At 39.5% G+C, this 26,621-nt stretch overlaps 1 protein-coding gene across 3 annotated transcripts in view; it reads left to right on the top strand.

Annotated features, from left to right (window-relative positions):
• Positions 1-26,621, top strand: part of RARS2 (arginyl-tRNA synthetase 2, mitochondrial) — a 34,641-nt gene that overhangs the window by 385 nt on the left and 7,635 nt on the right. For 2 of the 3 annotated variants that reach the window (XM_042877507.1, XM_042877526.1), the window contains exons 3-14: positions 484-589; positions 4,772-4,855; positions 7,970-8,067; positions 9,335-9,390; positions 10,924-11,007; positions 14,585-14,661; positions 18,464-18,619; positions 20,184-20,290; positions 20,869-20,964; positions 22,754-22,814; positions 25,009-25,085; positions 26,046-26,170. In XM_042877507.1, coding sequence (XP_042733441.1) covers positions 484-589; positions 4,772-4,855; positions 7,970-8,067; positions 9,335-9,390; positions 10,924-11,007; positions 14,585-14,661; positions 18,464-18,619; positions 20,184-20,290; positions 20,869-20,964; positions 22,754-22,814; positions 25,009-25,085; positions 26,046-26,170 — 1,127 coding nt within the window. The remainder of the gene's footprint in view (positions 1-483; positions 590-4,771; positions 4,856-7,969; positions 8,068-9,334; positions 9,391-10,923; positions 11,008-14,584; positions 14,662-18,463; positions 18,620-20,183; positions 20,291-20,868; positions 20,965-22,753; positions 22,815-25,008; positions 25,086-26,045; positions 26,171-26,621) is intronic. The other variant, XM_042877516.1, reaches the window with a different exon arrangement.

Raw genomic sequence — 26,621 nt, 5'->3', positions numbered from 1 at the left:
ATACCAGCCCAATTGTAGGATGCTCAAATCCAATTAAACCACTGTTGTTGTTGTTGTTTTTTTTCAAGCAAGTTCCAAACAAATGTTTGCTTCAAAATAGGCGGTGCTTAAATGGCAAATGTTTCAGTGTTAATTGATGCTAATGTTAATGACCTTGGGGTGAAGATATTGTGAGTTTTTTGCTTCATGTCATGCTTGAGAGGTGTAGTGGTAATAGCAGGTAAATGGCAACTATTCATGAGCATAACCTTTGTTATTCTGAACTGGTAATCTTGCTGTGTGTGTTTTAGCACTGTATTAGTTAGAATGAAGGTAATACTGAGTCTTCAGATGTATTTTTCTGACCATGGTGTATTCCCACATCTGTGACTGGGTTATGCTTGCCAACTGGACTTGCCGTAGTTTGTGTCAACTTGGATTTGTCAAATCTCCCCATCATTTCAATATATTTCTTCCCTGATTTTCTTATGTTCTTTTATTCAGGCGTAATGCTGATTTCCAGCTTTCCATTGCTTCCATAGAAGAAGGCAGTTCTAGAGATTACATGGCACAAGATCTTCAGCTTCGAGCTCAGAAGCTAGCTGAGAAGGTATGCTACCTTTATCAGGCCAGACTTCCAATCACTGGCTGCTTGAGATCGAGGTTTGCTTAGAAGAGAAGTGTCTTTGTGGCCATTCCAGGCCATGGGAGACAGCAGTAGCTGAGGCATTCAGAGTAACTACATGTCAACGGTTTATGGGCTGGTCTGGCCCAGTTCCGTGACCAGCAGGGCGGAGGGATCTGCGGATCCGCGCCTCTGGGAAAGGGGAAGCAGGGGACCCCAAAATACTTGAAAACAACAGCACTGATCTGAGGTGGAACAAATGATTTTACTAAATATAGTATTAGTAAAATACAATGAGAGAGAGAGAGAGAGAGAGATAGAGTCTGTTTGAATTGTATAGACCTCACCACAATGCTGGGGTGAGAAGTGCAGTCCAGTTGAGAGACTGAAGTGCAGACGGCGAAGTGCAGATGGCGAAGTGCAGGCAGCGAAGCGCAGATAGCGAAGCGCAGACAGCGAAGAGCAGGCGAAGAAGAAGGATCAGGTGACCTTGCTTGGAGTTATATCCCCTTGCTGACCGCAAAGTCTCCTGGGGAAATGTAGTTCTTCTCCGACAGACGAACATTCGGCAGATATCAAACCCCACCCCCAATGCATTACATGATGTTATGGTGTGGAATACTGATGACCAAAAATCATAAAACCATGACATTCCACCCCTTATTCTACATCACTACATCATGCTTAACACATGGGATTACAGACTGCACTCCCCCAACATCAAATTCCCTTGTGGTACACACTGAACATCCCCGTTTTTCTGCATCACCCACCAGGTGGACCCAGGTCCCTGGGCAAAGACAGTTCCGCGAAGAGGTTTGCCCTTCCCAGAAGCAGGAAAAACCCAAACTGCTTTTCCTAACATGTTCTTTACATGTACTACAGGGACCTTATCTCCCTCTACAATATGTAGGGAGCTGGATTGGGTAGGACCATCTCGACTGATTGATCCTCTGGTGTTAACCAGCCAGGTGGCTTCTGCCAAATGCTTCTCCCAGTGTTTAAATGTTCCGCCACCCATTGCTTTCAACATCGTTTTTAACAACCCGTTGTAGCGTTCGATCTTACCAGAGGCTGGTGCATGATAGGGGATATGATAAATCCACTCGATGCCATGTTCTCTGGCCCAAGTATCCACAAGTGAATTTTTAAAATGAGTCCCATTATCTGACTCAATCCTTTCTGGGGTGCCATGTCGCCACAGGATTTGCCTCTCCAGACCTAATATGGTGTTTCGGGCAGTAGCATGGGGTACTGCATATGTTTCAAGCCACCCGGTTGTTGCCTCCACCATGGTGAGCACATAATGCTTACCATTGCGAGATCGTGGCAAGGTGATATAATCAACCTGCCATGCCTCCCCATATTTGTACTTTTGCCATCGCCCTTCCTCCCAGAGAGGTTTCATCCTCTTAGCTTGTTTAATGGTGGCGCATGTATCACAGTCATGAATGATTTGTACAATGGCATCCATAGTTAAGTCCACCCCTCGGTCTCTGGCCCATTTGTATGTTGCATCTCTCCCTTGATGACCTGAGGTCTCATGGGCCCACCGAGCTAAAAATAACTCACCCTTGTTCTGCCAGTCCAGGTTTATTTGAGCCACCTCAATTCTGGCAGCTCGGTCTACCTGATGATTATTTTGCTGTTCTTCAGTAGCCCGAGCTGCCAGAATTGAGGCTGCTTGAGATCGAGGTTTGCTTAGAAGAGAAGTGTCTTTGTGGCCATTCCAGGCCATGGGAGACAGCAGTAGCTGAGGCATTCAGAGTAACTACAGTATAACAAAGAAGCAGCAGGTGTACAAAACAAGATATCCAGAAGTGATTCAAGACTTGAAGAAACAGAAGGGACAGGGAAGAAAATAAAAGTCTTCGAGGAGTTGGCGTGCATTAAGTTGGAAGCGGGATCAGAAAGGCGATTCTAGGGTTTTAAAAAGATCCTTCACAATCTACAAAGATGTGACTGATGCCAGTGAAGAGGAACATGCAACTTTGCTACTGCTTAGTTTAAAGAGGCACTAGCAAGAAAATAAAAGAGCAAAAAAAGATTCTTTATGTGATTTAGAAAGAAGTTTTAGAAGCAGTCAGTGGGGTTGCTATTTGATCAGGAATTAACAAGGATGAATAAAACAATTGCAATATTATTGAGATGCTGAACTGTTTCTTCATTTCATTCTTCACTGCTGAGATGTTGAAGAGCTCCGTACCTTAGAACCATTTTTTGTAATAGGTGAATATTCTGACTGAGAGCAAGAGGTGGTGTTGCTCAGACAGATGTACCACTGAAAGTTATGAAGCAGCATTAAGATGACCTGGAATCACAGAGTTTGAAAGAGTTTCAGGAAAAGTTACCTGTAGGTTGCTGGCAGTTTTTGGATGAGGTTGCTCAGAAGTTTTGAAATCCACTCAGGTTTTATAAGCCTCCAGGAATTTGACAGCCTTTGTGGGCATTCTGTCCAAGCGACTAACATCATGGCAGCAATTCTTTTGTAAGTGTCTAGTCTGTCACTTTGAAAACAGTCTGGTTCCCAGTGATTAGAGAGTTGCAAATGTGTCTCCCTCCTTTATTGGTTGTGACTCAGTAAATAAACCTTGGCCACAGAGTCTCGTGTGTAGAGACTCACGTACAGGGAGAAACCGTCGTAACTGCAAAAAGGTACAGACCATCAATATAAGCCTCCAAATTGTACACACTGTAAGCCTCCAAATTGTACACACTGTGCTGGTTAACTGAAGGAAAAAAATATCATTGATCTCTTGTTGTGTAGTGCATTTATTATCTTTTCTTTAGTCAGATCACATCATCACTCCACAAAGAAGATGAGCAGTGTAGAAATAAACAAAATAGAACTGTTATATGCAAAACTAGCATTGGAATAGAGAAATGTATGCAGTGATGAGTTTTTGTTGTGATAAGCAGTTGATAGTGCCTCAGGGTTCAATAGTATGGTCTTAGGGAAATAGGTCACAGCATTTGAAATGTGGATATTTAGGTTAGAATAGGTGAGTCTAAAACAGTTTTTGTTGACTAACGTAGCCTAAATAATGCAATGTGATGCTAAATGGAGCATAATATGCTCTGATATGCTGAGAATTGCCTGTCAGAAAGGTCTTACATTCATTGGCTTTTGATTTTTGTCTGAAGATTTTTTGCTTCATCTTTGAACTGTTAGTTCTTTGCTGAGGGGGAAGTTTTTTCATTATTATTATTATTTTTAATCTGTGTGCCTCTACCTAGCATAAAGGCACTCTGACCCAAGTCTCAGGCATGAGGAGGTCTGGTTACTGTGGAACTATATTGTACTTGGAGGAGAGGTTCTTAAAGCTATGGAGAGGCCAAGTGAGCGCTCATACTGAAGGGAGATGAAAAACACTGGAAGACTAATGACAACTTACATAGAAAATGTTTAGCAGAGCAAATAGTATGGAGCAAGTGCACTGGGAATTTTTCTGTCTGCCTCTTAATGTTGGCAAAAAGGACCTTCAGTAAAATGGAAAGGTGGGAAATTCTGAGTCAATACAAAAAATATTTATTCATGTAGCTCATAGATAAACAGTAGAATTTGTTATTGTTGGAGCTTGTAAAAGTTAAAGAACTTAGAGCCTAACTGTGATTGCACCTCCTGTTTAAATCATGTTCTAAACACAAATGCTATGAAATGGGTATAATTTCTTCCTTGTGCTGGTGTGCTTCAGTCAGAATTAACAGCTTGCCTGTCTCTCTCGTATGCATTAACCAAGTTGTGTGTGATTGGTTATTTTATTGTTAGTTTTTGTAGGAAGTTTCTTGGCTCCCAAACATAGCTAGTTTAGTAAGGAAGAGGCCCAAACTCTCAACCTGTAAATAAACGAAATTTGTTTAAAGAGGAGGTCACTCACAGTCAAAATGAAACAGAAACTGGGCACATGCAAGGACTGAGAATGAATGTGTGATGTTTCACGCTGAGTTTTGCACTGAGTAGTCAGAGCTAGTAAGCATAGATTAGAAATAATCAAATCATTCTTTATCAGCAGGATTGATTCAGTGATCCATTTATGGTTGCTTTCAATCAGATAAATAACATGTTAATTTAATCCAGTGTGGATATTAAATTTTGAATGGATTGAATTAAAATTTCCCTGTCTACTTGTTTTCATGGGGAGTGACTGTTCTATCTTGTTCTTACAGCTAAAATGTGATGCTGTAGTGAGTGAAATCAGCACTGGTCCAGGAACAGTAAACTTTACAATAAACAGGGAATTGCTAGCAAAGGTGAGTACAATATTTCAGGCATGTTAAGGTAAAAATAAATTCCTGAATATGAAATACTCAGTTTTAGATATTTTCTATGTAGAACTGCTTGTTTTTCATCAATATTCTCCACGGATCCCTGATGCTGTTCCATTATGTAGGCCTAGAATTCAGAAAGAAGGTTACCGAGGTGTATCTTTTTGAGGAAATAGTGTATCTACCCTTTGTGATAACCACATTGTTTTCTTTCTTCCCTGTTTCTGCCACGTACTTTGAGTTTGAGTTCAAGATTTTGATCTTGCATATAAAGAATCTTGCTTAAGATAGGAAGGATGATAAAAAGATATCTGAAATAACAATATTTGACTACAGATCTACTGTTAGAACAACAACAAAAAGGAAGATGTGTTTCTTAAAGGCCAATGTCTGACTGAAACTGAAAGCTTAATTTGTTAAACCAGTAATTTAGCATGCTCAATCTATAACAGCAGTGTTTCAATTGCACTCAGTCTGGATTATTTGCAAGAGCTTCATAAGGACAGGTGTCTGTCTGGCACTGTTAGACTGGGAAGTGAATGAAAGCTTTGTAAGCCAGTTGAACTAACTTGGGAAGCAAGCTCCACTGTTGTTCTTCAGGGTCTTAATCTAAGCAGTTCTTATGGAAGCAACACTGTGGTCTTAGAAAAATAAGCTTTCTGAGTAGGAAATCAGATCTTAGCTAATACTCATGAAGTGTCCTACCAGGACTTCCACTGAATCACTTGAGCTCATAGCTGTCTTTTACTGAGTGATAAGTCTCTTCTGGTGAATTGCTAATGCTTAGGCATTCCTATTAATCAGTTGCTTTATTTGTTACCAAAGACATCTCTTGAGATTTTCATCAGCTGTCTGTAATCCATCACAAACATAACAGCTGACAATTTGCTGAAAGAACAGTGTTGGTGTTGAATTTTATTCCTGGGCAGGGTTTGACAAGATGCTGTCTGTAGGTGGATTCTTGTCAGTATAATGGTTCAAGCAAACTACATGTCTGGCACAGTTGAGTTTTGTTGGAAAAAATGTGGAAGTAGCACACAAAATTTTACATTATATCACTAAGGAGATATGACTAAACTTTGGCTTTCACTAGTAAGGAAAACATATATAATGTAAATTTGATGATTTGTGTGTGTATGTCTAGCTTACCTTATGTGTCATAATGACCACTGCATTAAAGGTTTCTCTACAAGCACAGCTCACTTATTCTACTTTGATTTCTATTGCCAAACAATTTTAAGATGACCTCAGGGGTGGGTGGAAAAAAAAACAAAAAACAAAAAAACCCAACAACTTTCCACTCAATGGAATGAGATTTCCACTTGAGTTCATATAGGGTGCATGCAGGTAATTAACTGGCTGCATGAATGCATTGCTGATAGTATAGTTAACATAGAATTTGTCTTTCCACAAACTGCTTTCAAGCTGTTGAAGAACTATTTTAAGGAATTTTAGGCAGTTTCCATACTTTCAAAGTAGACATGCTTTTGTACAGATGCTTTCTAGTGTATTTACAGGCTTGCAAGTAGGGAAAGGGGTAAAGGGATGTTTTGCCACATGGGGACTAAATAGGTGGCCTGTTTTGGAAATCGAGGAATAGAAAGCAAGATGGCTTTTGGTGCCTAGAAAAATCTAGCAGTTTTAGTAGAATGTGAGTGTATTCATTTTTTATTGTTTAACCCTTGTGGACTTAAGTGATTTGTAGTTCTGAGGAGGTTTGAATTCCTGCAAGTCTCCTGTTTTTTCTCTTTCTCTGTTCTGTGAGCTTATTCTCCTCCAACACAAAAAGAGAAGAATATTAAGCAGTTGTTTTTTCTAAAGAATAATAAAGAAATACAGTGAGCATTGATGGTAAATTAACTAGAAGAAAATAGGTACATTAATCTGCCTTATGTACTAGAACAAAAAATGGAAGCAGCTTGAATTTATATTACTGAATTTAGAAGTAGCAATGTCTCCTCTGGTTTTGCCTCTCATGAACTCCTGGCTGAAGTTTTTCTATCCTATTGTTATTAAGAATGTTCAGACCATTAGGTGCCCACTTGAACTGTTGTTTCAGTCTACCTGCAGTGAGCTGATGAAGAGGGTTTTGCAGTAACTGTCTTGTCTCTTAGATGGGCTTTAGAAATCATGAAGGCAGGGACTATTGGACTTCTGTCTCCGATTTCCTAAAGAGTAATAAAAGTGTGCTGTTCAGGTAACCTGCATAAGCAGGTGTTCATGCAGTTACAGCACACTGGATTTTTTTTGCAGGCCTTCAGTCACAGGTAGTTTGTGAGGGATCTCCCGTGTCCCAGGGGGTTGGTTGGGCCTGTGTGATTGGGCCATGCTGTGCTCAGTGGGTGTTGCCTGCATTCACATGTTGGCAAAAACTTTGACAAGACTTACAGAAATTTCACACAAATGGCCAAATTCCTTGAAGAGAGCCTTGGTAAGATTTATTCATGGGAGGAGGGCGCTTTGAAGGATCTCAAAGGTTTGCTATGTAGCTTCTGTTACTAATTCAGAAAGGAAAAAACAAAAACCCAGCTGTTCTGAGAACATCTGATTACATAAAGATATATGTTCTCTTGTTAAGTCTACTGCTCAGAAGTTTTACCCAGTACATTTTATTTAAAATGTGTTACGTGAATTTAGGCATGGCAGGGGTCCTGGTCAGAGTAAATTCAGACTCCTGTTTATGTGAGAACTCCTTTTTTTATATGAGGCCCCTGTTCTACCCACACTCCTTAACTGACTTGACTTTTCTGCCTACCAGTTACTTCTGGGTGATTCTCTTGCCCTTTCATGTTATCCAACTAAACCAGTGATTTTAGTAAGACCTACATTTTCTGCTTTTAAGTTTTCACCAAAATCAATGCAGATTTAAACCAAAATCTCTGTTTACAATTTCTGTGATGTTTTTAACTGATCAGATTCACCTTTACAAATTTAATGGCATTTCCATCTGCTACGATATCTTGTTTGCTTGGCCATCTAATTGCTAATGTGAAAAAAAGGCTGTGGGATCAGACTTCTGTGTGGTTGGGAAAGTTTTCCTGACTGAGTTTTCTGTTGTTGAAACTTATTTTCCTTCTTTTTGTCTTCCCTCTGCTTCAGACTGTTCTGCAGCAAGTGCAGAAAGATGGCACACAATATGGAACAAAAAGTGAACTTTTCTCTACTGTGCCTAAACAAAAGGCAGTGGTTGAGTTCAGGTAAGCACACGTGATGAGTCCTTTAGGAAAACTGCCTTGTCTGACAATTGCTATTCATTGCCATAATGTATGATGCCTGTGAAATTAAAGCGTGTTTATGGTATTGTATTCAGTTGTGTTTATTTCTGATACATTTGCCGAGTAGAAGAGTTCTATATTCAAGTAGAATATGTTTTATCTAGGGAATTGAGGGTTTTTTTTTCCCTAGAATATATTTTTGGTGCTTGAAAAGGTCATTCCTCTTTCTCATTTAGTATATGGCAGCATTCAGTTTTCAAGTAGGTACACAGGTTTTCTTCTGTCTTGTCATCAAGAAACATCATCTGAATTCTTAGCCAGCATCACCCACCCTTGGACTTCAGTTTCCTAACCTGTTACTTAGTTTTCCTTAATGTATTAATTCCTGACTCACCAGAGTAGCTAGGCATTTGTCTTGATAAATCTTCTGAATTTCTGGCCCTGGAAATTCTGGCCGGTAAAATTTTCTTTGTGGCCATCTGCTCATGGAAATAGATGTGTCTGACTCGCATATCCTTATGCATTAAAAAAATCTGTATTCACTTAGACTTGTTTTATAGGCTTCCTTAGTCAGAAAGTGAGCACTTACCTTGAATCTGGAACGTGAATGTTAGGGCTGCTTCCATTTTGTTTTAGAGGACAAATAGTTGTGGGCACACTGTTTCTTTTTGTTGATAAGAAACTACAACCTATAAAGAGCTAGCTTAACTATTTTGTAGTATTTTCCATGTAAATGCTTAAGAAAAAATAATAATATGCCACTATTGGAAGCTTAAATTGAACTGAAATACAAGAGAGAAGCTGACCATTGTAAAGCAGTGTTGGAAGTTTTTTCAGCATAAAGATATGCCGTTTCCCAGTGTAGAAAAAGACACTTGCTAGAAGTTGTGGTTTAAGATACTGATTCTTGCATACAAATTCACCTGCTCCAGTATCAGATTTGTTTATAATATCAGTGTGAAGAGAATGACTCGCATGCCCAAAACATGTAAAATGTGGGGAGATAGAATAAGTCCTTTGTCACTTGCACAGTTGGAATTTAGGGGGCTTTGTTGTGTTGGTTTTTACTGTTCTACTGGTTGCTAACATTTGATAGAGAGATGTGCTGTCTGGAACAGAAGCTAATCAGAGAATTATAAGGGAAAACTGTGGGTTTGTGACAGTTTGGCTGTGAGAATGAATCGAGTTCTTTAGGCAACGTGGCAGTCTTGTACACTGACCAAACGTTATTTGTGAACATTTGTTACAGCTCCCCTAATATTGCCAAAAAGTTTCACATAGGACACTTGCGTTCCACAATCATAGGTGAGTGTGCATCTCTGTGTGTCCAAAAAGGGCTGCTTTGTCTTTGTGATTCTCTTGACAGGGGCTTGCTGCTAAGCTTTCACTCCTCTCATGGACTGGCTGTGTCAGGCTCCGCTTGCTAATTAAAAGCCTTTCACTCATTATGCAGTGAGGAAGGAGCGTGGTATGTTGCTGGCAGATTTATTGAGTCACACCTAATATAGTTTTATGCCTTCGAACATTAAACGAAGTAGTTCAAAATCATTCCACAAAGGCACCCAGTGCAGTTTCCACTGAGGTGTTATGAATGTCATTTGAATTTTAAACGTCTGATTTGCACTGGACTGCGGAGCAGTCACATAGTTATGGCTCAGTGGCTGTCTTGGAAAGCATTTGCCTTTATATGTTAATTACTTGATGCCGGTACTGCTAACACAATTGCTGCCATTTGTAATGGAATAATTAATTTGTTTATTGTGCAGTACTCTAACGGCATACAGAAAACATTACTTCTCTCTTTTTATTTTTTCCTCTCAATGAAATCTCTAGATTAGCAGAATACCCCGCAGCATCTGTAGAGCTGACAACGTATTATTTTTAATAATGTAGCATGTATAATAATTAGCTACGTAAAATTAATAATTCTGCCTCTCCATTGGCTGGTGGCTGAGTGTTGTATTTTGGGCTCTTTGTTTCACTTCTGGACCCTTTTGTATAGAAAAAAATATTTAAAAAATTTTAAAAGTTCTGTAGATGGATGTTTGTCTCAGAAAGAGAATGAAGTGCCTACAGGGAATGGAATGGCAAGAGACTGCCCAGTACAGCAGGGTGCTCCTGTAACAGAAGACAGCAAAACTTTCTGCATCCTTTTTGTATCAGCCTAGTGATTAAAAAGTACCCTTGAAGCACAGAGGAGTAGAGAAAGGAATACACGCATTTCTTTGTAATTTGGTAATGTAACAAAGCTCAGGAGAGAGATGAAGCATTTTTGTTGCAGTAACAATTAGAACAAAGGTGTACTTACATGATATTCAGTTTAGACCATATTAGATTCATAGTGTATGAGCTGAAGGGCTCAGTACTGCTCAACAACTTAGTGTTCTCTGTGTAACTTCACAATAAAAAGCAGTTTGTGAGTTTCAGTGCTTGCTTAACCTCCTACTATGAGATTACCTGGCTATGGAAGTGGAGTTGTGTGCTGCCGTGTATTTATGAATACACAAGCCCTTAAAAAGTGTTTTTCACATCTATACAATTTGTAATATATGCAAACAACAGTGGTACAAACATGCATATCTGTATGAGACATTTCATAGCATCTCTCAAATGCAAAGTCTTTTTTTTTAATTTTTTTCCTTGCTTAAAAGATTATTGCTTGAAGTTTTGAAGAGTTTTAGTTGAATTTAATAGAATTTTAGCTTCTGTGGAGCAGTCCATCTGATTATATTCAAAAGGGAAATGGAAAGCAAGTCGTACAAAACCAGAAAATTTATCTAGAAAATCGTAGAATATGTACAGTCCTGAATAATGGCACCAATTTTGATTCCTTACCAGGAAATTTTATAGCAAATCTCAAAGCTGCACTGGGACATGAAGTAACAAGAATCAATTACCTTGGTGACTGGGGCATGCAGTTTGGTATGTTTTCATGTTTGTTTCTCTTATTCCCTTGTATAACATGGTCAAGGTTTTTGACTTCAATTTTTGCAAGCACGTTGGATTCATCCTGGGCTCACAAAAAGCATTACTGTGTTCGCATGCATATGATGTCTCCTTAAAATATTAACAAAACCTAGTCGGATTCATTGTCAGTGTGACCTATTCCACTGCTCGAGAAATACAGGAGGATATTCACCCTACAGTTCCTCCTTACCTTAGTAGTTCCTCTCACACAACTCATGTGTTATTTGGGGTTTGTTTTTAAAGCACAAGGTAAATGTTATGCGTGTGCTGATCGTACTCCTGGAGCCCCAGCAGCTGAATGGGCTGCTGTTGCTGCCTGCAGACAAAATGCATGTGCATTGCCATGTTACATGTCTGTGATACTGCCTTCCTTACTCATATTTTGCATGTGGGAGAGTAAACTTGTTAACTTGCCTATGTACTTATGCCATTCCTGTGTACATAACAGTAGTTGTTTTTTTTAAAGTATTCTTGTATTTAGTTGTCTTTGTGTGTGTGGTAGCATTGTCTTTATCTTTTGTTGTTGTTTCCTTTGGAAGCAAGCTTGTTATTCCTAGAGAATAACTGGCTTGCACGGTAGCTGCATTTTGACAGGTTAAGACCTGAAGTGTTTTCATTAGTAAAGACATTCCAGTACTTCCCCCAAAATAGTCAGTTTTCTTTAAAAATGTAGCAAAAGAGAAGTGTGTGGGTGGAGAACATGGAAGTGAAAAGGCCCTTGAAAGCCATCGATCTTGCGAGTGTGTGCATCTGCATGCGCACACGTACATGCTCCTACATCCTCTGAAATGTCCATCAGATATAAACTGAGAAATCCTCTCATGTGCAACCCTAGTGTGTTGATAGCTGTTTCTGACTGGAGTTCATTTCTGTCTGAATACTAGATCTGTTAGTATTGCTGTCATATGGCAGTTGATCCATGGGAATCACAGTGCTGTTGGTTTCTGTTAAATTTATCTGCATTCTCTCCTTTTCTAAGGAGGCACACATGCACTTCAGAGCTGATTTTGTCAGATTTTTAGGCATTTAAAAAAAGGCAGCCATGCCCACTTCCTTGTTCTTGAAAACTGAATTGGCCCAGGAAACCATAGAGCTGTCACACAGCTTTTGCAGTGGGGTCTGAAAACAGTGTCAATATATACAAATTTTTCTTTGAATGGCAAACAAAAAGCGAAGCTCTTTCAGCCCTTCTGCTGCCCCTTTGGTTGAGCTGATACAATTGCTTGTGGGCATTTCAGTGAATCAACTTTGTGAATAAAACTGGGTTAAAAATCTAGCAGAAATACCCCACTTGTACTCCATTTATGCATGCAGGTTCAGCAGTTTAGGTAATGTACTTAAAAGGTATTCAGTTCAACCCATTCTACCTCTAGAGTAAACCCCTGAGATCGAGACAACTAGAATGTTCTTATGGCTGTGAGAGCAGTAATGGAACACTTTTTTCCTTTGTGAAATTATTTCCTCCGCAGCTTTTCTGTCATGATTCTACTTCTGCTCTGTTTTATAGTAGGGTTTCCCTTCGCTCAGGATGTATTTTATAGGAATTGAATGCAGAAGGAGTTAACCTAAAGTTAAATAAATTTCATCATTGTAGATTTCTTTCACTTTTGCCCCTTAGACATATTTTTTTTTTTTTATCACCAGCTCTTGTATAAGGAATGTGGCAATGGCAATGATGCAATGAAATGCAATGTAGGTAAAGGGCTTCTCAACTGACATTGTTCATTCTGTCTTTGAAGATACTAAATTCTACTGACATGTCTAGATATCAGTATTGTTATGTATTTTAGTGCAAACTATATAGAAAGTATCAAGTTGATAATGTGTGTTACTTACATACATACATACCTGTTGCCCAGACCACAGCAGTGAAAGTCGTACTTTGTCAAAGTGATTTCAACTGTAGCTTTCCAAAGGGCTGCTCCCTTCTTTATTTGGGCTGGCTCAGCTGAAATACATGACAGGTTTTATATCAAACAATGTAGTCATGCTTCACAAAATTATAGCATAGGAATATTAGTATAATGGTCCTTCCCCAGAAGCAGTGCTATAATTAACAATCTGTCAGTGTTTCTATTACAACTTCTATCATCAAAGGCTTTGAAAAATAATAATTGAAAATGAATTTTGCTGAAACGTGGCAAAGCAGTCCGCAACCTTCAGGCAGTTTTGGGGCAGGTTTCTTAAGGTAACCAATCTTAGGCAATCTGTCTATCCATCTTCCTGACAGGCTGCTGCTAACAAATTCTGAACACGTTGGCCAACCTGAACCAGATCTGAAGAAAATGTCTCAGAGAACAAAATTATTTCAGTTTTGTGACAGTTGACAGCCAAGTAAGTGTAGAATACAATGTAGTGCCCTCAGGGAGTGACAGTTAACTTCTCTGCTTAGCCTGTCAGCTAACCAGTCAGCACATCAAAGTCAAAATCAGACCCAGCACGTGCTGCATCTTACCAGTAATTGGCACACGTAACAAGGGCTGGATGACAGAAACCTATGGAAGGCATTTGAGCTGAACAAAAACTGGAAGTCTTGCTAGGGGGTTGGAGTATGAATCCAGCATCGAAGAGTGGAGCGTGTAGGTACTCTAATGTCCAAGAGCTCAGTAGGAAACCAACTTGTAGTTGCTCATAAAACAAGCTGTCCTTAAAGAAACTCCCTTTCAGTAGGATCTGACTCATTTTGTTTCCTAGACTTTAGCTTGTTTTTCTTATCTAAATCTGCCACAGCTTGGTGTTTCCAAGAGGGAAGTTCTTGAGATAGTGCTGTTTGTTTAGCTGCAGAGAGTTTTTCAAAGGGCGCCTGCATGCCCATTCCTCAGCTGCTGGCTTTACATCAGTCCAGGACCTTGTCAGCTCAGGGGGCAGAGACAACTTGAAAAGCACCCTCAGATAATCCAAGAGGCAACAGGGTTTGGTTGCTGGATTACTGAATGAGTTAATGAGCCCTTTTGACTTAGACAATAAGATTGGGATTTGAATTTCTTGCCCTTTCAGATGGCTTTCGGAAAGTGCTGAAGCCAAATCAGATATGTGAAAGCAAGCTGCATGTTCTCAGCATTCAGAAAAAAAGTTCCCTTGAAAGTATTGCACGAGTGGTATGTGAAATACCATGTTGTGTCCCAATTTCTATTGTCCTTGAAATGATAATACTGCTAAGGGAGGAAGCCAGACAAGGAGTTCTGAGCATGTTCTGTCCCTGAGCAGTTTCCTGTATGTGGCTTCTAATTTTCAGCTAGTTGCTGCATAGCATCTAATTTTGTCTACAGATCTAGAAACAAATTCTGTTTTTGAGGAATTGAAGAAATCAACATAGTACTTCATACTAGTTTCTAGCAGTTTTTTCATGCAGTGACATAACATAGTGACATAACGAAGCTATGCTTTTGTTTTGCTTTTAGAGCATACTCTTATATTGCTAAAATAGTAAGGAATTTGTTTTATTACCTACAGTGTTAAGACTTGCTTGTGAAAACGACAAAACAATGCACTCTGAGCTCTTGTCTAACTCCACGTTTATTTGTTGTTCAAGGCTTACTAGGCGTGGGTTTCCAACAGTTTGGTGAGAAAGAAAAGCTGAAATCCAGTCCTTTACAGCACCTTTTTGAGGTAAGTTCAGAGAAAACCATGTAGGGACTTCAGAGAGCAATCCATTTAACTTGGCTATCAATTTTGCACAGTGATGTGTCTGCAGGGTCATCATGGATTCACATAACTCACATTGGGTTTGAAGTACTTTGTTGAGAGATGAGTGGCCGTGTCAGCAGAGACGTTTCATCAGCTGGAAAAACACGCCATCTATGGGGGAATAATTGAACGGATGGTTAGCTTGCATTGGCTGCTGCTGCTGCTGCCACAGACAGCTTGACTGCTGTCACTGACCACCTACCTAACTGGCACAGATGACGACTGAGCTTGGCTTTGGCAATGCTTTGGAAATTGAAGTCTCACATCTGATGCTGTAGTATATTGTTTATCAAAGCTGTATTCAGTTACACTGAAAAGTGGCAAATATGCTATGCAAATCTTTTTGTTGCTTCTAATTTGCAATAAGTAGTATTTAATTTCCATTGTGCAGCCCACTGTTTGCTCCAGTTTGGGGGAAAGGATCTATAAAGTGTTTTATATCTATTGTGAAGCCTTAGCATATAATGTATGTAATGAGAAGTGATTGTCATTTTTCAGAATACTATTCTGGAATACTATTCCAGCTCTGCAGAATGCTTGCTTTCTTTCAAGAGTGTAGGGAGCCAGTGGTAGGTGCAATTTCTGTTGACAAGCATTCGTGAAATGTCTTTCTACAGCAGGGAAACTTTAATTTCACAAAGGTGCCCTTTTGGTTGCCCACTGTAGTGCAGTGCAAATGTTGCAGACAACATTGGGGCAAAACTTAGTGGACTCTCCACAACTCCATGATAGTTTAACAAATCTTGTTTCTTCAGAACTGTGATGGTTTTGGATGTTGGTTTGCACCATCCAGATACGTGTAAAATCTTACAAGTCAATATTTGTTTTCTCCTCTATACCAGTTTCTATGGCTCTTCTTGTTTCATACAGTGAAGTGGGGGGGAGAGAAGGAAGAAAAAAAAAAAAAAAGGTTTTTTTGAATCTTTCAGTACTGAAAGTTCTGGTGACAACATGTGCTGGGTGTAACACGTATAGTATGTGAGAGCATGAGTTATATACCTGTACAAATTAAACTCTTAAGGAATGGCCACACCCTCCTTTAAAAGGAAGATTTCAGATGCTGTTGGGGCTTTCTCCAGGTTCTTGTGTGGCTGTGTCAAAGTGTTCTCTTGTTACAAAGCTGAGCTCTGCTTTACTCTCTGAGCTGGATGTGGAAACTGTTGCCAAGCTGGTGTTTGGACAGTGTGTCACAAGGTAACTCTTTTACAGGTACCTGTTTACTGGAAAAGGAACAAAACATGGCTGAATGCCTGGATGCAGTACAATGGAATACACTTTAGGCAGGTTGTTTATATAGTTGAATAGTTGCTTCTAAGGTGGCTGGCTTTTTTGACATGCTGTTCACCTGTTTCCTCAAAGAGTTGTAGAATATCCCAAGTTGGAAGAGATCCACAAGGGTCATTGAGTCCAGTACCTGGATCAATTCAGGACTGTCCAAAATTCAAACCTCTGAAGTAGGACAACTTCAGAAATGCAGAAAAACTTAATTTTGGAAACCTAGGGAACTTTGGAGTGTCAGTCTAACCTAGGTGCTTCTGAGATGAATGAGTTCTTAGCATGAGTGTGCTTTAGAGTTGTAGGACTGATTTCAAGACAGAAGTAGTCATATTCTTTTGATTATGCATTGCTGTATATTACTTAATTTTCATTTATAATTTCAGCCTGTTCTTAGGATTTAAAATGTACCTACTTGAGTTTTACAGTAAAGCTTTAAAATTTAATCTTTAAGGCTTTATGGCCTTAAAATTACTTTTAAATTTTGTGAACAGTATTCAGTTGAGCTATAAGAGAGTCTAAAGCAGTAGTTGTTTGTGTCTACATTGCAATTTCTCAAATATTCCTTACTTTTAAGTTCCTTAGCTGGGTTTCCAGTTTACGTTAGATTCAGAGATATGTTTCAAAGTGGCAATGCTCTGCTGTTGTGTGAAACAAGTTCTTTACAGAGAGAGTGGTGAGGTGCTGGAACAGGCTGCCCAGAGAGGTTGTGGATGCCCCATCCCTGGAGGTGTTCAAGGCCAGGTTGGATGGGGCCCTGGGCAGCCTGGTCTGGTATTAAATGTGGAGGTTGGCCCTGCATGTGGCAGGGGGGTTGGAGATTCATGGTCTTTGGCCAGAACCCTGGCAATTCTGTGAAACTAACCTCTCCTGTAGTTGATTAACAGGAAAAATCCATGACACAGCTTCTGTATAAATGAATGTGTGGATAAGTGTGTATTTCCAAATAGCGTGCTTTCCATTTTGGCTAAGTCAGGTGCAAATACGCCTTTAACATTATTTTTGTTTTATAGCATCACAGGTAGGGAAGGGGTTAGAGTATACACAGCTACTGTTTGGGGCTAAAGAAGTTCATGGGTAAGGTTGAATTTTCCTTCTACTTTGTTCCCTTTTTTGTGCCAGAACTAAGCAAACATTAATCTTTGAGGCTTGTCAGCAGTACTTTAAAAAATCTTGAGTCATAAAAGGAAGGGGAAAAGTTCAAGGGTTTTGCTATGGAAGCTTGTTTTCATAGACTGAAGCCATTCAAGCAAGGTATTCTTGCAGGAGTGAAGTTTGTATTATCAGGACTGCGATGATTTAGGGATGTAAGCTCTCTTACAAATACTTAACAGTTAATCAACATTGAACTATTTGGATCTAAATAAACAGTGTAGCCACTAATTACTTCAATTATTTCCACATAATACTTTAAATTTAAAAATCTCTTATGTGGTTTTTCAGAATGTTACATGTGGAAAGAGTTACTGGTTGACCATTTGGCCTTTATATATAAAGGAATTTGCTTATGCACAAGGTTTTGGTGTGCCTTGGTAAGATCAGCTGATAGAACAGTTAGTAATACTTGTGGCAAACTGGCTGCATATGTGTGCCCAGTCGGGTGTAGACATTCATATGCCTGATTTCAGCCACAGGTAAAACATGTTAGTATGAATACAGAGTATTGCAAGTAATCTGAGTGTAGTGAGGCACTGGCACAGGCTGCCCAAGGTTGTGGGTGCCCTGTCCTGATAGGAATGGTTGGAGGAAGCCTTGGGTAGCCTGATTTAGTGGGTTGGTAGCCCAGCCCATAGCGGGGGGATTGGAACTAGATGATCTCTGAGGTCCCTCCAACGTAAGCCATTCTACGGATTCTAAGTATGTGAGGTTTGGATCACAACTGGGTTTTATTTGTTTTGGGAGATCTTTTGTTTACTGGTTTGGTTTTAGTTTTTGTGGTTTTTTGTTTGGTTAGTTTGTTTTTGTTGTGGGGTTTGGGGTTTTTTTCTTTGCTTTTGTACAACACTGGGTGTACAAAATCCATCTAGGATGCTGTTTTGACTGCTATCTCATTTTTAGGCAGTGCAGTTGTTTGAAGTATCAACTTTGTGCTTCTCTGAACAAGAGTCTCAGATTTAAAAGTCTGTGATGGTTTCCCTTTCATGCAAATGATTTCTTCTGTATTTCACCATTGCACTTCTTTCAAGGTTAGGAAGACGATGGTAGCAACAGCAGTAGAGAAAATTATGAGATTGGTCTTATTTCAAGATAAGCTGCACCCTTTCCTGCTGAAGTTTAGACTACTCATTCGTGCTTTAAATAGGAAATCTGTTTCTTTAATGCAGCTTTAAAATGTTTAAGATTAAAAATGTCACCTTTAAATCTATTCTGTATTATTCTTGTAGGACTTTGATTATTTTTATTTGAGGAGAGGATTATAATTCAATGTTTTCGTGCCATTTTATTTTAGGTGTATGTGCAGATTAACAAAGCAGCAGCAGATGAAAACACAAAAAAGCTGGCCAAGGATTTCTTTAGAAAGCTGGAGGAACATGATGAGCAGGCATTGTCACTTTGGAAAGAATTTAGAGACTTCAGTATTAAAGAATACACCCGAATTTATAAGGTACAAACAATCCATGCTTTTTCTGTGTTGTTGGTAAAATGGCCTCCTTCCATCTGTTCATCCATCTATTTGTCAGTGTACACAGCACCTTTTCATCCAAGAGATTGCGACTTGAGAAAGGAGGCTGCTATAATGTTGTGAATTCATTGTCTTTCTGTAGTGTTGTGGGGAAGATGTTTCTAAATGTGCCAGGTTATGCTCTCTTCTGTTTGGAAAAGCACAGTAGTTGATTTAACATCCATGTAGAATGTCACTTTAGTTGCTGGTAGCTGATACAGATTTCATTTAATGGAGTCCATATAATTGGCCTTTTGATTGGCCATATAATTCTCCCTTTTTAGAAGCCTTAAATTTGAGATAATGGTGCTGAGCAACAATGCAAATCAGTGTTAACTAAATACTGCTCAGGTTTGTTTTGTTTGTTGTCAGCAACAACCTACTCAATTTAAGCTCCCATGTTATAAATTTAATGGGTGATAATACTGTTCTCACTTTTCTGATCTGATATTGTAATGCATGCAGAGTTGTGTATGACAGAGGTTACATTGACTGAAATAAACTAAAGCAGCAGAGATTACAATAGTAATCAGCACGTAAGTTACCTGCATGTAGAGCTCATCTAGCATACAGCCATCTGTTATGTACTGTAACCTCAAGAATGGAACCAGTTGTCCACTGTTTGATGGGAGAAGTTTGTGCTATTGACCACGAAATCACTACTATAAATTTGTGAAACAAGAGTGGAAGTACATCTCCTGTCACTGATATTAATGGTGTATAATCTTGGCCCAGAACGAACTATCTATCTGAAAACTAGCTACTAGATTCATGCCAAATATTCTAAATTAACACCTCCTAAGGGAGGCACAGTGTTGATAATTCTAGTGGAAACCTGACCTGTTAGGATAGGTGGAGTATTGAGCTGTGTGTGCCACTTCATCAAGATGGTATTGTCATGCACTGCTGATGACAGGTCTCACGCTCACCATCCCTTTTTAAACAGTTAAGTACCTAGAAGTGAGCGGTCAGCTTTTGTTGTCCCCAACCTTTTCTATTATACTAATACTTTATGCTCCATTTTGGCACCTAGTCAGCTAATCTTTACCAGGTGTACTTTGAGCCTTTCTAGTAAATATGATTTCTGTGTGTGTAGCAAAGTCTATGAGCAGCTTCTGCTTTCTTTTCCTTCCTTTAGTGTCCTTCTAAAACAGGGTTGGTATCAAGGCCTGGTAACTTCTTTTCAGTCCACTGGTTTCACCTCCAGCATAGTAAATAATGGCATACCTCGGAATTTCCGTGCCCATCACTCTTGCCAGTTTACTCCTAACATCTCGTGAACATTATATCCAAATTTGTATTTAGCTCCAAGAGATTAATTCTAATGCAGAAATCACATCAAAATCTAAGCATCTTTTAACACTGATGTGACTTTTTTTTTTTTATAATAAAATCCGTCTTAGTTCTCTATCTGACCTGTGGCACAGACCTATCATTGGACTTAATTGGAAGAAATTATCTCAGTCTAACTGCGTTTCTCTTCTTTCATCTTCTTGGAACCCTTCAGCGTCTAGGAGTGCACTTTGATGAGTATTCTGGAGAATCATTTTATCAAGAGAAATCCCGTGAAGTTCTGAAGATGTTGGAAGATAAAGGGCTCCTTCAGAAAACAACGTATGACCTGGTTATTCAGCCTATTGATGTGCTTTTTTTTTTTTTTAATATTTCAGTTATATTTCACATGACATGACTGCCATGTGTATATAACCTGAAGAAAATTGTTTCTTTACGTGTTTCCAGTAGCTATTCTAGTAGAAAACAACAGAATTTACGCAATCGTTGCAAAAATTGTTTGCCTTTTCTCGTGACTCAGAAGGCTGGCCATAACAAACTAGGTGCAATGACAGTGGTCAGCTCTTAATGGGCTTTTAGGCTGTTGATTAGTTTGGTAACCACGTGTGCCAATTAATGTGCAGAGTCAGGTAATATCCTTGCCTTAATGCACTGCCTGGCTGAAATGGGAGGGAAATTATATTCACAGAATGCACCAGAATATGGCAAGGTGTTGTTTTTTTTTTTTTACTTCAGCAGTAGTAACAACAAACTTAGAGGAATGGTTGTTGATAAGACTTCAAGGAAGCAATCATTCAAGTAATGGGTCCTGTGACAAGAGGCCTCTCTCTGTCTTACCCGAGGTTACTTGTATTTTGAACTGGGATTGCAGTTCTTCAGTCTTCTCTCTCAAATTGCAGAAAAGGAACCGGAGTTGTGGATCTTTCAGAAAAGAAAGACCTCTCATCACTTTCCACAGTCAGTCGTAGTGATGGGACATCTCTTTATATAACAAGGCAAGTTATCTGTTTGTGTTTATAAGGATTGTTTGGCCAGCAAGACTTTGTATATATACATTTGTAACTGATGGTGCAGATTTTGCAGCTTTTTATTTCTGGGGTGGAACACTTTGACTGATGGGTAATTGTAACTGGAATTAGCAATACAACTATGATGGGATGAATATAACTATGATGTGGCCCAGCAGAGGGCCACAAAGATGGTGAGGGGCCTGGACCATCTCTCCTATGAAGAAAGGCTGAGTGAACTGGGTCTGTTCAGCCTCGAGAAAAGGAGACTGAGAGGGGACCTGATCCAGGTCTATAAATATCTAAGGTGTGGGGGGCAGAATGGCGAGGCCGGACTCTTTTCAGTGGTGAGTGGAGACAGGACAAGGGGAAACGGCCGGAAACTGCAGCATAGGAAGTTCCGCACAAACATGCGCAAGAACTTCTTTACAGTGAGGTGACAGAGCACTGGAACAGGCTGCCCAGGGAGGTGGTGGAGTCTCCTTCTCTGGAGATGTTCAAGACCTGCCTGGATGCCTACCTGTGTGACCTGCTCTAGGGAACCTGCAGGGGGGTTGGACTCAATGATCTCTGGAGGTCCCTTCCAACCCCTACAATTCTGTCATTCTGTGAAAATGGCTTGGGAAAAACAACTGGTTTTAAATACTTTTTCTTCCCTTAACAAGGAAGGAAATAAATCTCCTATTAATAAATCTCCTCCTTCCCTAAGCAGGAGCACTTTCTCCAGCTGCTAACTTCAAAAACAAAGCTGAGAACTCCTCATCTAATAAAACAGTTGGCAAATAATGAAGGTTTTAGAAAAACCTTTTCTGTTTACTTACAGTGTGATATAGAAGAAAATGGTTCAGTGGTGGTTCATTTACTCAGTGAGCCACCAGCACTATACCATCAGTTTCATCACTGTTTTTCTCCCTTCTTTCTCCAAATTCCTTGTGGATATTTTGATATGCAAGACTTGATAACTCCCAATACCTATAGGCAGTTAACTCTTTGGGTGCCTCACTTTTGGAGACGTGCACATACCTGACTCCAAGAGCACTTCACCTACATGATGAGTAATTCAACTTGATATTCATTATCAATCACATGTGGACATACAGGCATTTACTCCAGTCTCTTCAGCTGCTGGCATCATAGTGACCAGAATGACCTGAAGTCATTCAGTCAGATTCAGTGACTGACACTTAGGCTTCCGAACACGTACATACACACAGGAGAGAGAGCCCCCTCTCCCAGGTAAGTTAGAAATTGAGTTTCATGAGAAGGGGACAGACAGTACCAAGTAGGTACAGGGTGTGGTCTACTGGCCAGCAGTGTTTATGAGCAACCTGCCTCTTCTGTCATCTTTTTCCCTCTTTTTCTGCCTTTGATTCCTCCCCTGAACATCTCATAAATCTTGTGTAAGTACAAGATGCTATTCTTCCTGTCTTCCACATGTCCTCTCATGTCCTCTCAGCATTAGAACCTGGGACCTAACACTGAGCACTGGCTTACTTTTCCAGAATAGGGTTGTTCCTTTCGTGTCTCCTAGCAGACTGATTTTCCTGTAGGCAGAAACCAGTTTTATTCTGCCCATAAAACTGTCTTCTCTGTGATTTTCTTAGCTAGTGGTTTAAAAGATAATTTGAAGCACCTCTATTTTGTGTAAGGTATGCACACGCTCTGATATGGCATTCCTCCTCACCTTGACAAGAGTAGATAATTTTCTTAAATGGCAAAAAATGAGAGGTGTTTAATTCTAGTGGAATTCCCAATAGTTTCTCACTCTCTCTTTCAGAGACCTCGCTGCTGCCATAGATCGAATGAATAAGTATAACTGGGATACTATGATTTATGTGGTAAGTAATTCTAGATTCAGTGAATACTTTGAGCCTGACTCCAGCAATGTGGGGCCTCTTGCTCCCAGATCCGACTGGCACTGAGTGTTTTTGGCAGTGACAGAAGCAGGCTTCAGTGCCCAGAGGCTGTGCTGCAGTGTGGCAGTAGTTCTTGGTTCTGTTTCAGTTCACAACCCACAGAATGGCTGAAAAATCAGTTCTGGGGCTGTTCTCTGTTTGAAAAATTAATTGCAATCTGTTTTAAAGCAAATTTTTCCTCAGTTGACATTGAATTTTCTATATAAATGTTGTAATTAATATTTTTAAAGCTGTTAGTGTTATAAGGGATGGTAATATTATAAATGAGTGTTCTGAAATCTAGATTTACTCCAAGTCCTCATATATTATCTGTGATATAAATTTTTATAGCTTTGACCAGTGCCTTCATTTTTTTTTATGTTAGAAATTTCTCATGAAGTACTATTTAATCAGCCTGGACCATGCAGTTGTGCATGGAGATTGGTTTTATATTTCTGCACTTGATTGTTTTGCTTTTTAACAATTCCGGCTGTACCGGTTAATGAATAGCAGGATTTTCTTCTCAATTATGTGAAGCTTTTTCTGCTTTAGAACCACTAAGGATGTAGCACACGATGCTTTTCTGAAAATCATGCTCTGTTATTTGAAGTCAATTAATGACCTGTGGAAAGAATCTGCAGGTTTCTGGCACATAGTAGTGCCTGTGTATCTTCTATGGCACAGCTTTTTCAAAAGCCAGTCCAACACAGATACCACGATCCAAAGGAGAGATCAGTAAGCACAACATTAAATACCCAGGTAGTGCAACTTTCAGGTGAGTTGCATTCCTCCTTTTATTTTCAGCCTTCAGGAAGTTTCTACTGAATTGAGATTCCAACGTGTGATGATAGAACATATGATCCTAGTTGTCTATTTTATGTTGGTTGGTTGGTTTATTGGAGGTGGTGGTAGGTTTACTGCTTGTATCTGGCCAGTACATTCTAGATCGCTGACGTCAGAGAGCAGCATGGCCATGAAAGTGCAGTGCATTAGGAGTTAGGGAAGCTCCCAGCTAGTTCATGTGGCAGGTAATTATCTCTATATGTACTCAGTAGCGTAGGTGCCAAGGGAGAAGGAACTTAGTGAAAGAAGAAAATTAGTGGGTATCTTGCACAAATCAGGATGTGGGCTGAATGTTAAGCTAATGGAGTGAGCTAATGTGCACGCTCCATTAGATTAACATGTATGGAAACAGCAGTCTTAAAACTTCCTGGTTCCTCATCGCTCAATCCTAGTAACTGAGTTTTTATTTCCCTAAGATCAGCTTGTTTTTAAGTTTTAATGCTGTAAATCAGTGCATTTGCTGATTTATGTTGAAAGAATCCTACTTAGTTCATATAAACGCGGTGATATGAACATAATGTCCAAAACATTCTAAAAAGCATGACACTTGCTAAGAAGTGGTGATTTCAGCTGAATGTTGCACTCAAATCAGGAGATGAAAACCCTTCTGTATGTGAAATATAATCCCCTTGAGTCATAGGAGAGAGGAACTGGAAGAGAGCACAGATGCACCATTAACATTGAAAATAGAACAATTTATGCTTTTTTATTTATTTCTTAAATATATACCCAACTTATGTTGTAAAGCTCCAGGAGGTGCTCTGGGAGCAGTAGAAAGCTTTTGGCTTTCACAAGGAGCCATGTTAGTCTACCTAGGTGTAGCATTGACACACATGCTATCATGTTGGCTGTATCACTGACAGAATCAAAGAAGTGTTCTCTTTCTTAGCCAAAGGAGCCTCAAAGTTTGGTGATGTAAAACATGGGAACATCTCAAGAGCAGCCAGGCTCTCAGCTGCATTCTGAAGGCATTTTGCCTGATGGGCAGCTAATGTGAAACCAAGGAACATCGAGGTTTCATTTCAGTTCATGGTTTTCCATGACATAATGACATAAGAATAATCTTTTATTTTTTAATTCTCTTTTATTTATTTATTTAATTTTTTTTTTTGTAACAATGCAAGATCTTGTTGTCATATATTTTAGCTGTTACATTTTTCACTTCTAATCTGTCTTCCCAGGTTTAATACTGCTTGCATGACTTACTGGCACAGCATCTATGGTGCTATTTGTTTGCATTAAAAGCTTATCCCACCTGAAGCGTTTTCTAATGTGCATCAATTCTATTCCTTAGACAGACAGAAACCAAAGTAGTCACTTTCAACACTTGTTCCAAATACTGAAGCTCATGGGTTATGACTGGGTAGAAAGGTATGTATTCATGAATTTTAGTTATGTATTTTTTTTTTTCTAAGGGGGAGGGAGTGGAAGAATGAGTATATGTATCACCAGGTATTTAGGATGGAAAACGCAGTAGCTTTGGCAGCCACTGAGTGGGTTTTCTTGATATAAAAATGAGAGAAAGGGGAACAGTCATTCAGAGACACTGGCACAGCTTCTGGGATGTTGTGTGATCACATATTAAATGATTGTTTCTCGAACTGTGATATTTTAGGAGGCGTCTGAATCATGCTTCAGGCTTGCAATATCTGTTGCAGGGAAATATATCCCCACCATTATTCATTTTCATTACCAGCCTTGTTAGCAATCTGAGCAAAGGTCAATAACGGATCTGCAGACTAAATCATATTCCTCTCTGACAGGCTGCATGTCTTTTGTAGTTAAATATAGGATTTTAGCTTTCAGAAATATTAGTCTGCCTTCTCTCACAGTCCTTAGAGTTGTACTAAAATTACCTCAGGATATGGATCCAGAGTAATGCTTGGGATTATTTTGAGCAGAAGCAGTGAATGTTTTATTATTAGCAATGATTAATTATGCTTTTAGTTTAACGTGACCACACCAGAATTATGATGACTCCCTTTCTAATCTTATTAACAGACTTGTGTTGCCACAGTAATGTGATCTATCCACATCCTGCCTCTCCTCAATTTATTGCACTGAGCCCTCTGTACTAAAGCTAGTAGCAAGAGAGGTTCCCAGGAGCACACAAACGAGCAGGTTATCACAGTTCTCCTCATAGTTTCTCATTAAATAAGGCATACAGAGTTTTCATTGCCAAAAGGAGAGTTAGTGATGATGTCACCAAGCTTCCCACACTGGAGCACTATTTATTCAGCTGTTACTGCTGCTTCCCTAGCTCTAAACAAACACAGCAAACATATCTGTTGATTAAAATGTAATTTTAGGTCCTGGTGCTTTTCAACACAGGTGCCAGCACGTGTCCTTTGGGCTAGTCCAAGGGATGAAGACTCGGAAAGGAGAAGTTGTTTTCCTGGAAGACGTTTTAGATGAAGTTCGATCGAGGATGTTAGAAAACATGGCTTCTGCAAAAAGTTAGCTACTTCAGGTCCTATTCATTTCTTTTGATGCTCTGTGTTGATTTGAAACCTGTCGTCTCTTCTGTCTTTTACTTTCCCCTGAATCAGAATAATCATAGAATGGCCTGGGTTGAAAAGGACCACAGTGATCATGGAGTTTCAACCCCCCTGCTATGTGCAGGGTCACCAACCAGCAGACCAGGCTGCCCAGAGCCACATCCAGCCTGGCCTTGAATTCCTACAGGGATGGGGCATCCACAACCTCCTTGGGTGACTTGTTCCAGTGCATCACCACCCTCTGTGTGAAAAAATTCCTAGTAATATGCTCTGATCTCTGTGCTTTTCCTACCTACCGTAATTCAAACAGTGTTAAAATAATTATTTGCAACTTTGTGAGTCTCCATCAATTACAGATCTGTGAATTTTAACATTTGTTGAAATTATTTCTTCACACTCTTGCACTGAG

The sequence above is a fragment of the Lagopus leucura genome, unplaced genomic scaffold (genome assembly GCF_019238085.1).
Source record: "Lagopus leucura isolate 7727_CA_CO unplaced genomic scaffold, USGS_WTPT01 Super-Scaffold_73, whole genome shotgun sequence".
Classification (NCBI taxonomy): Eukaryota; Metazoa; Chordata; class Aves; order Galliformes; family Phasianidae; genus Lagopus; species Lagopus leucura.
This window is presented reverse-complemented; position numbering and strand designations above follow the sequence as displayed.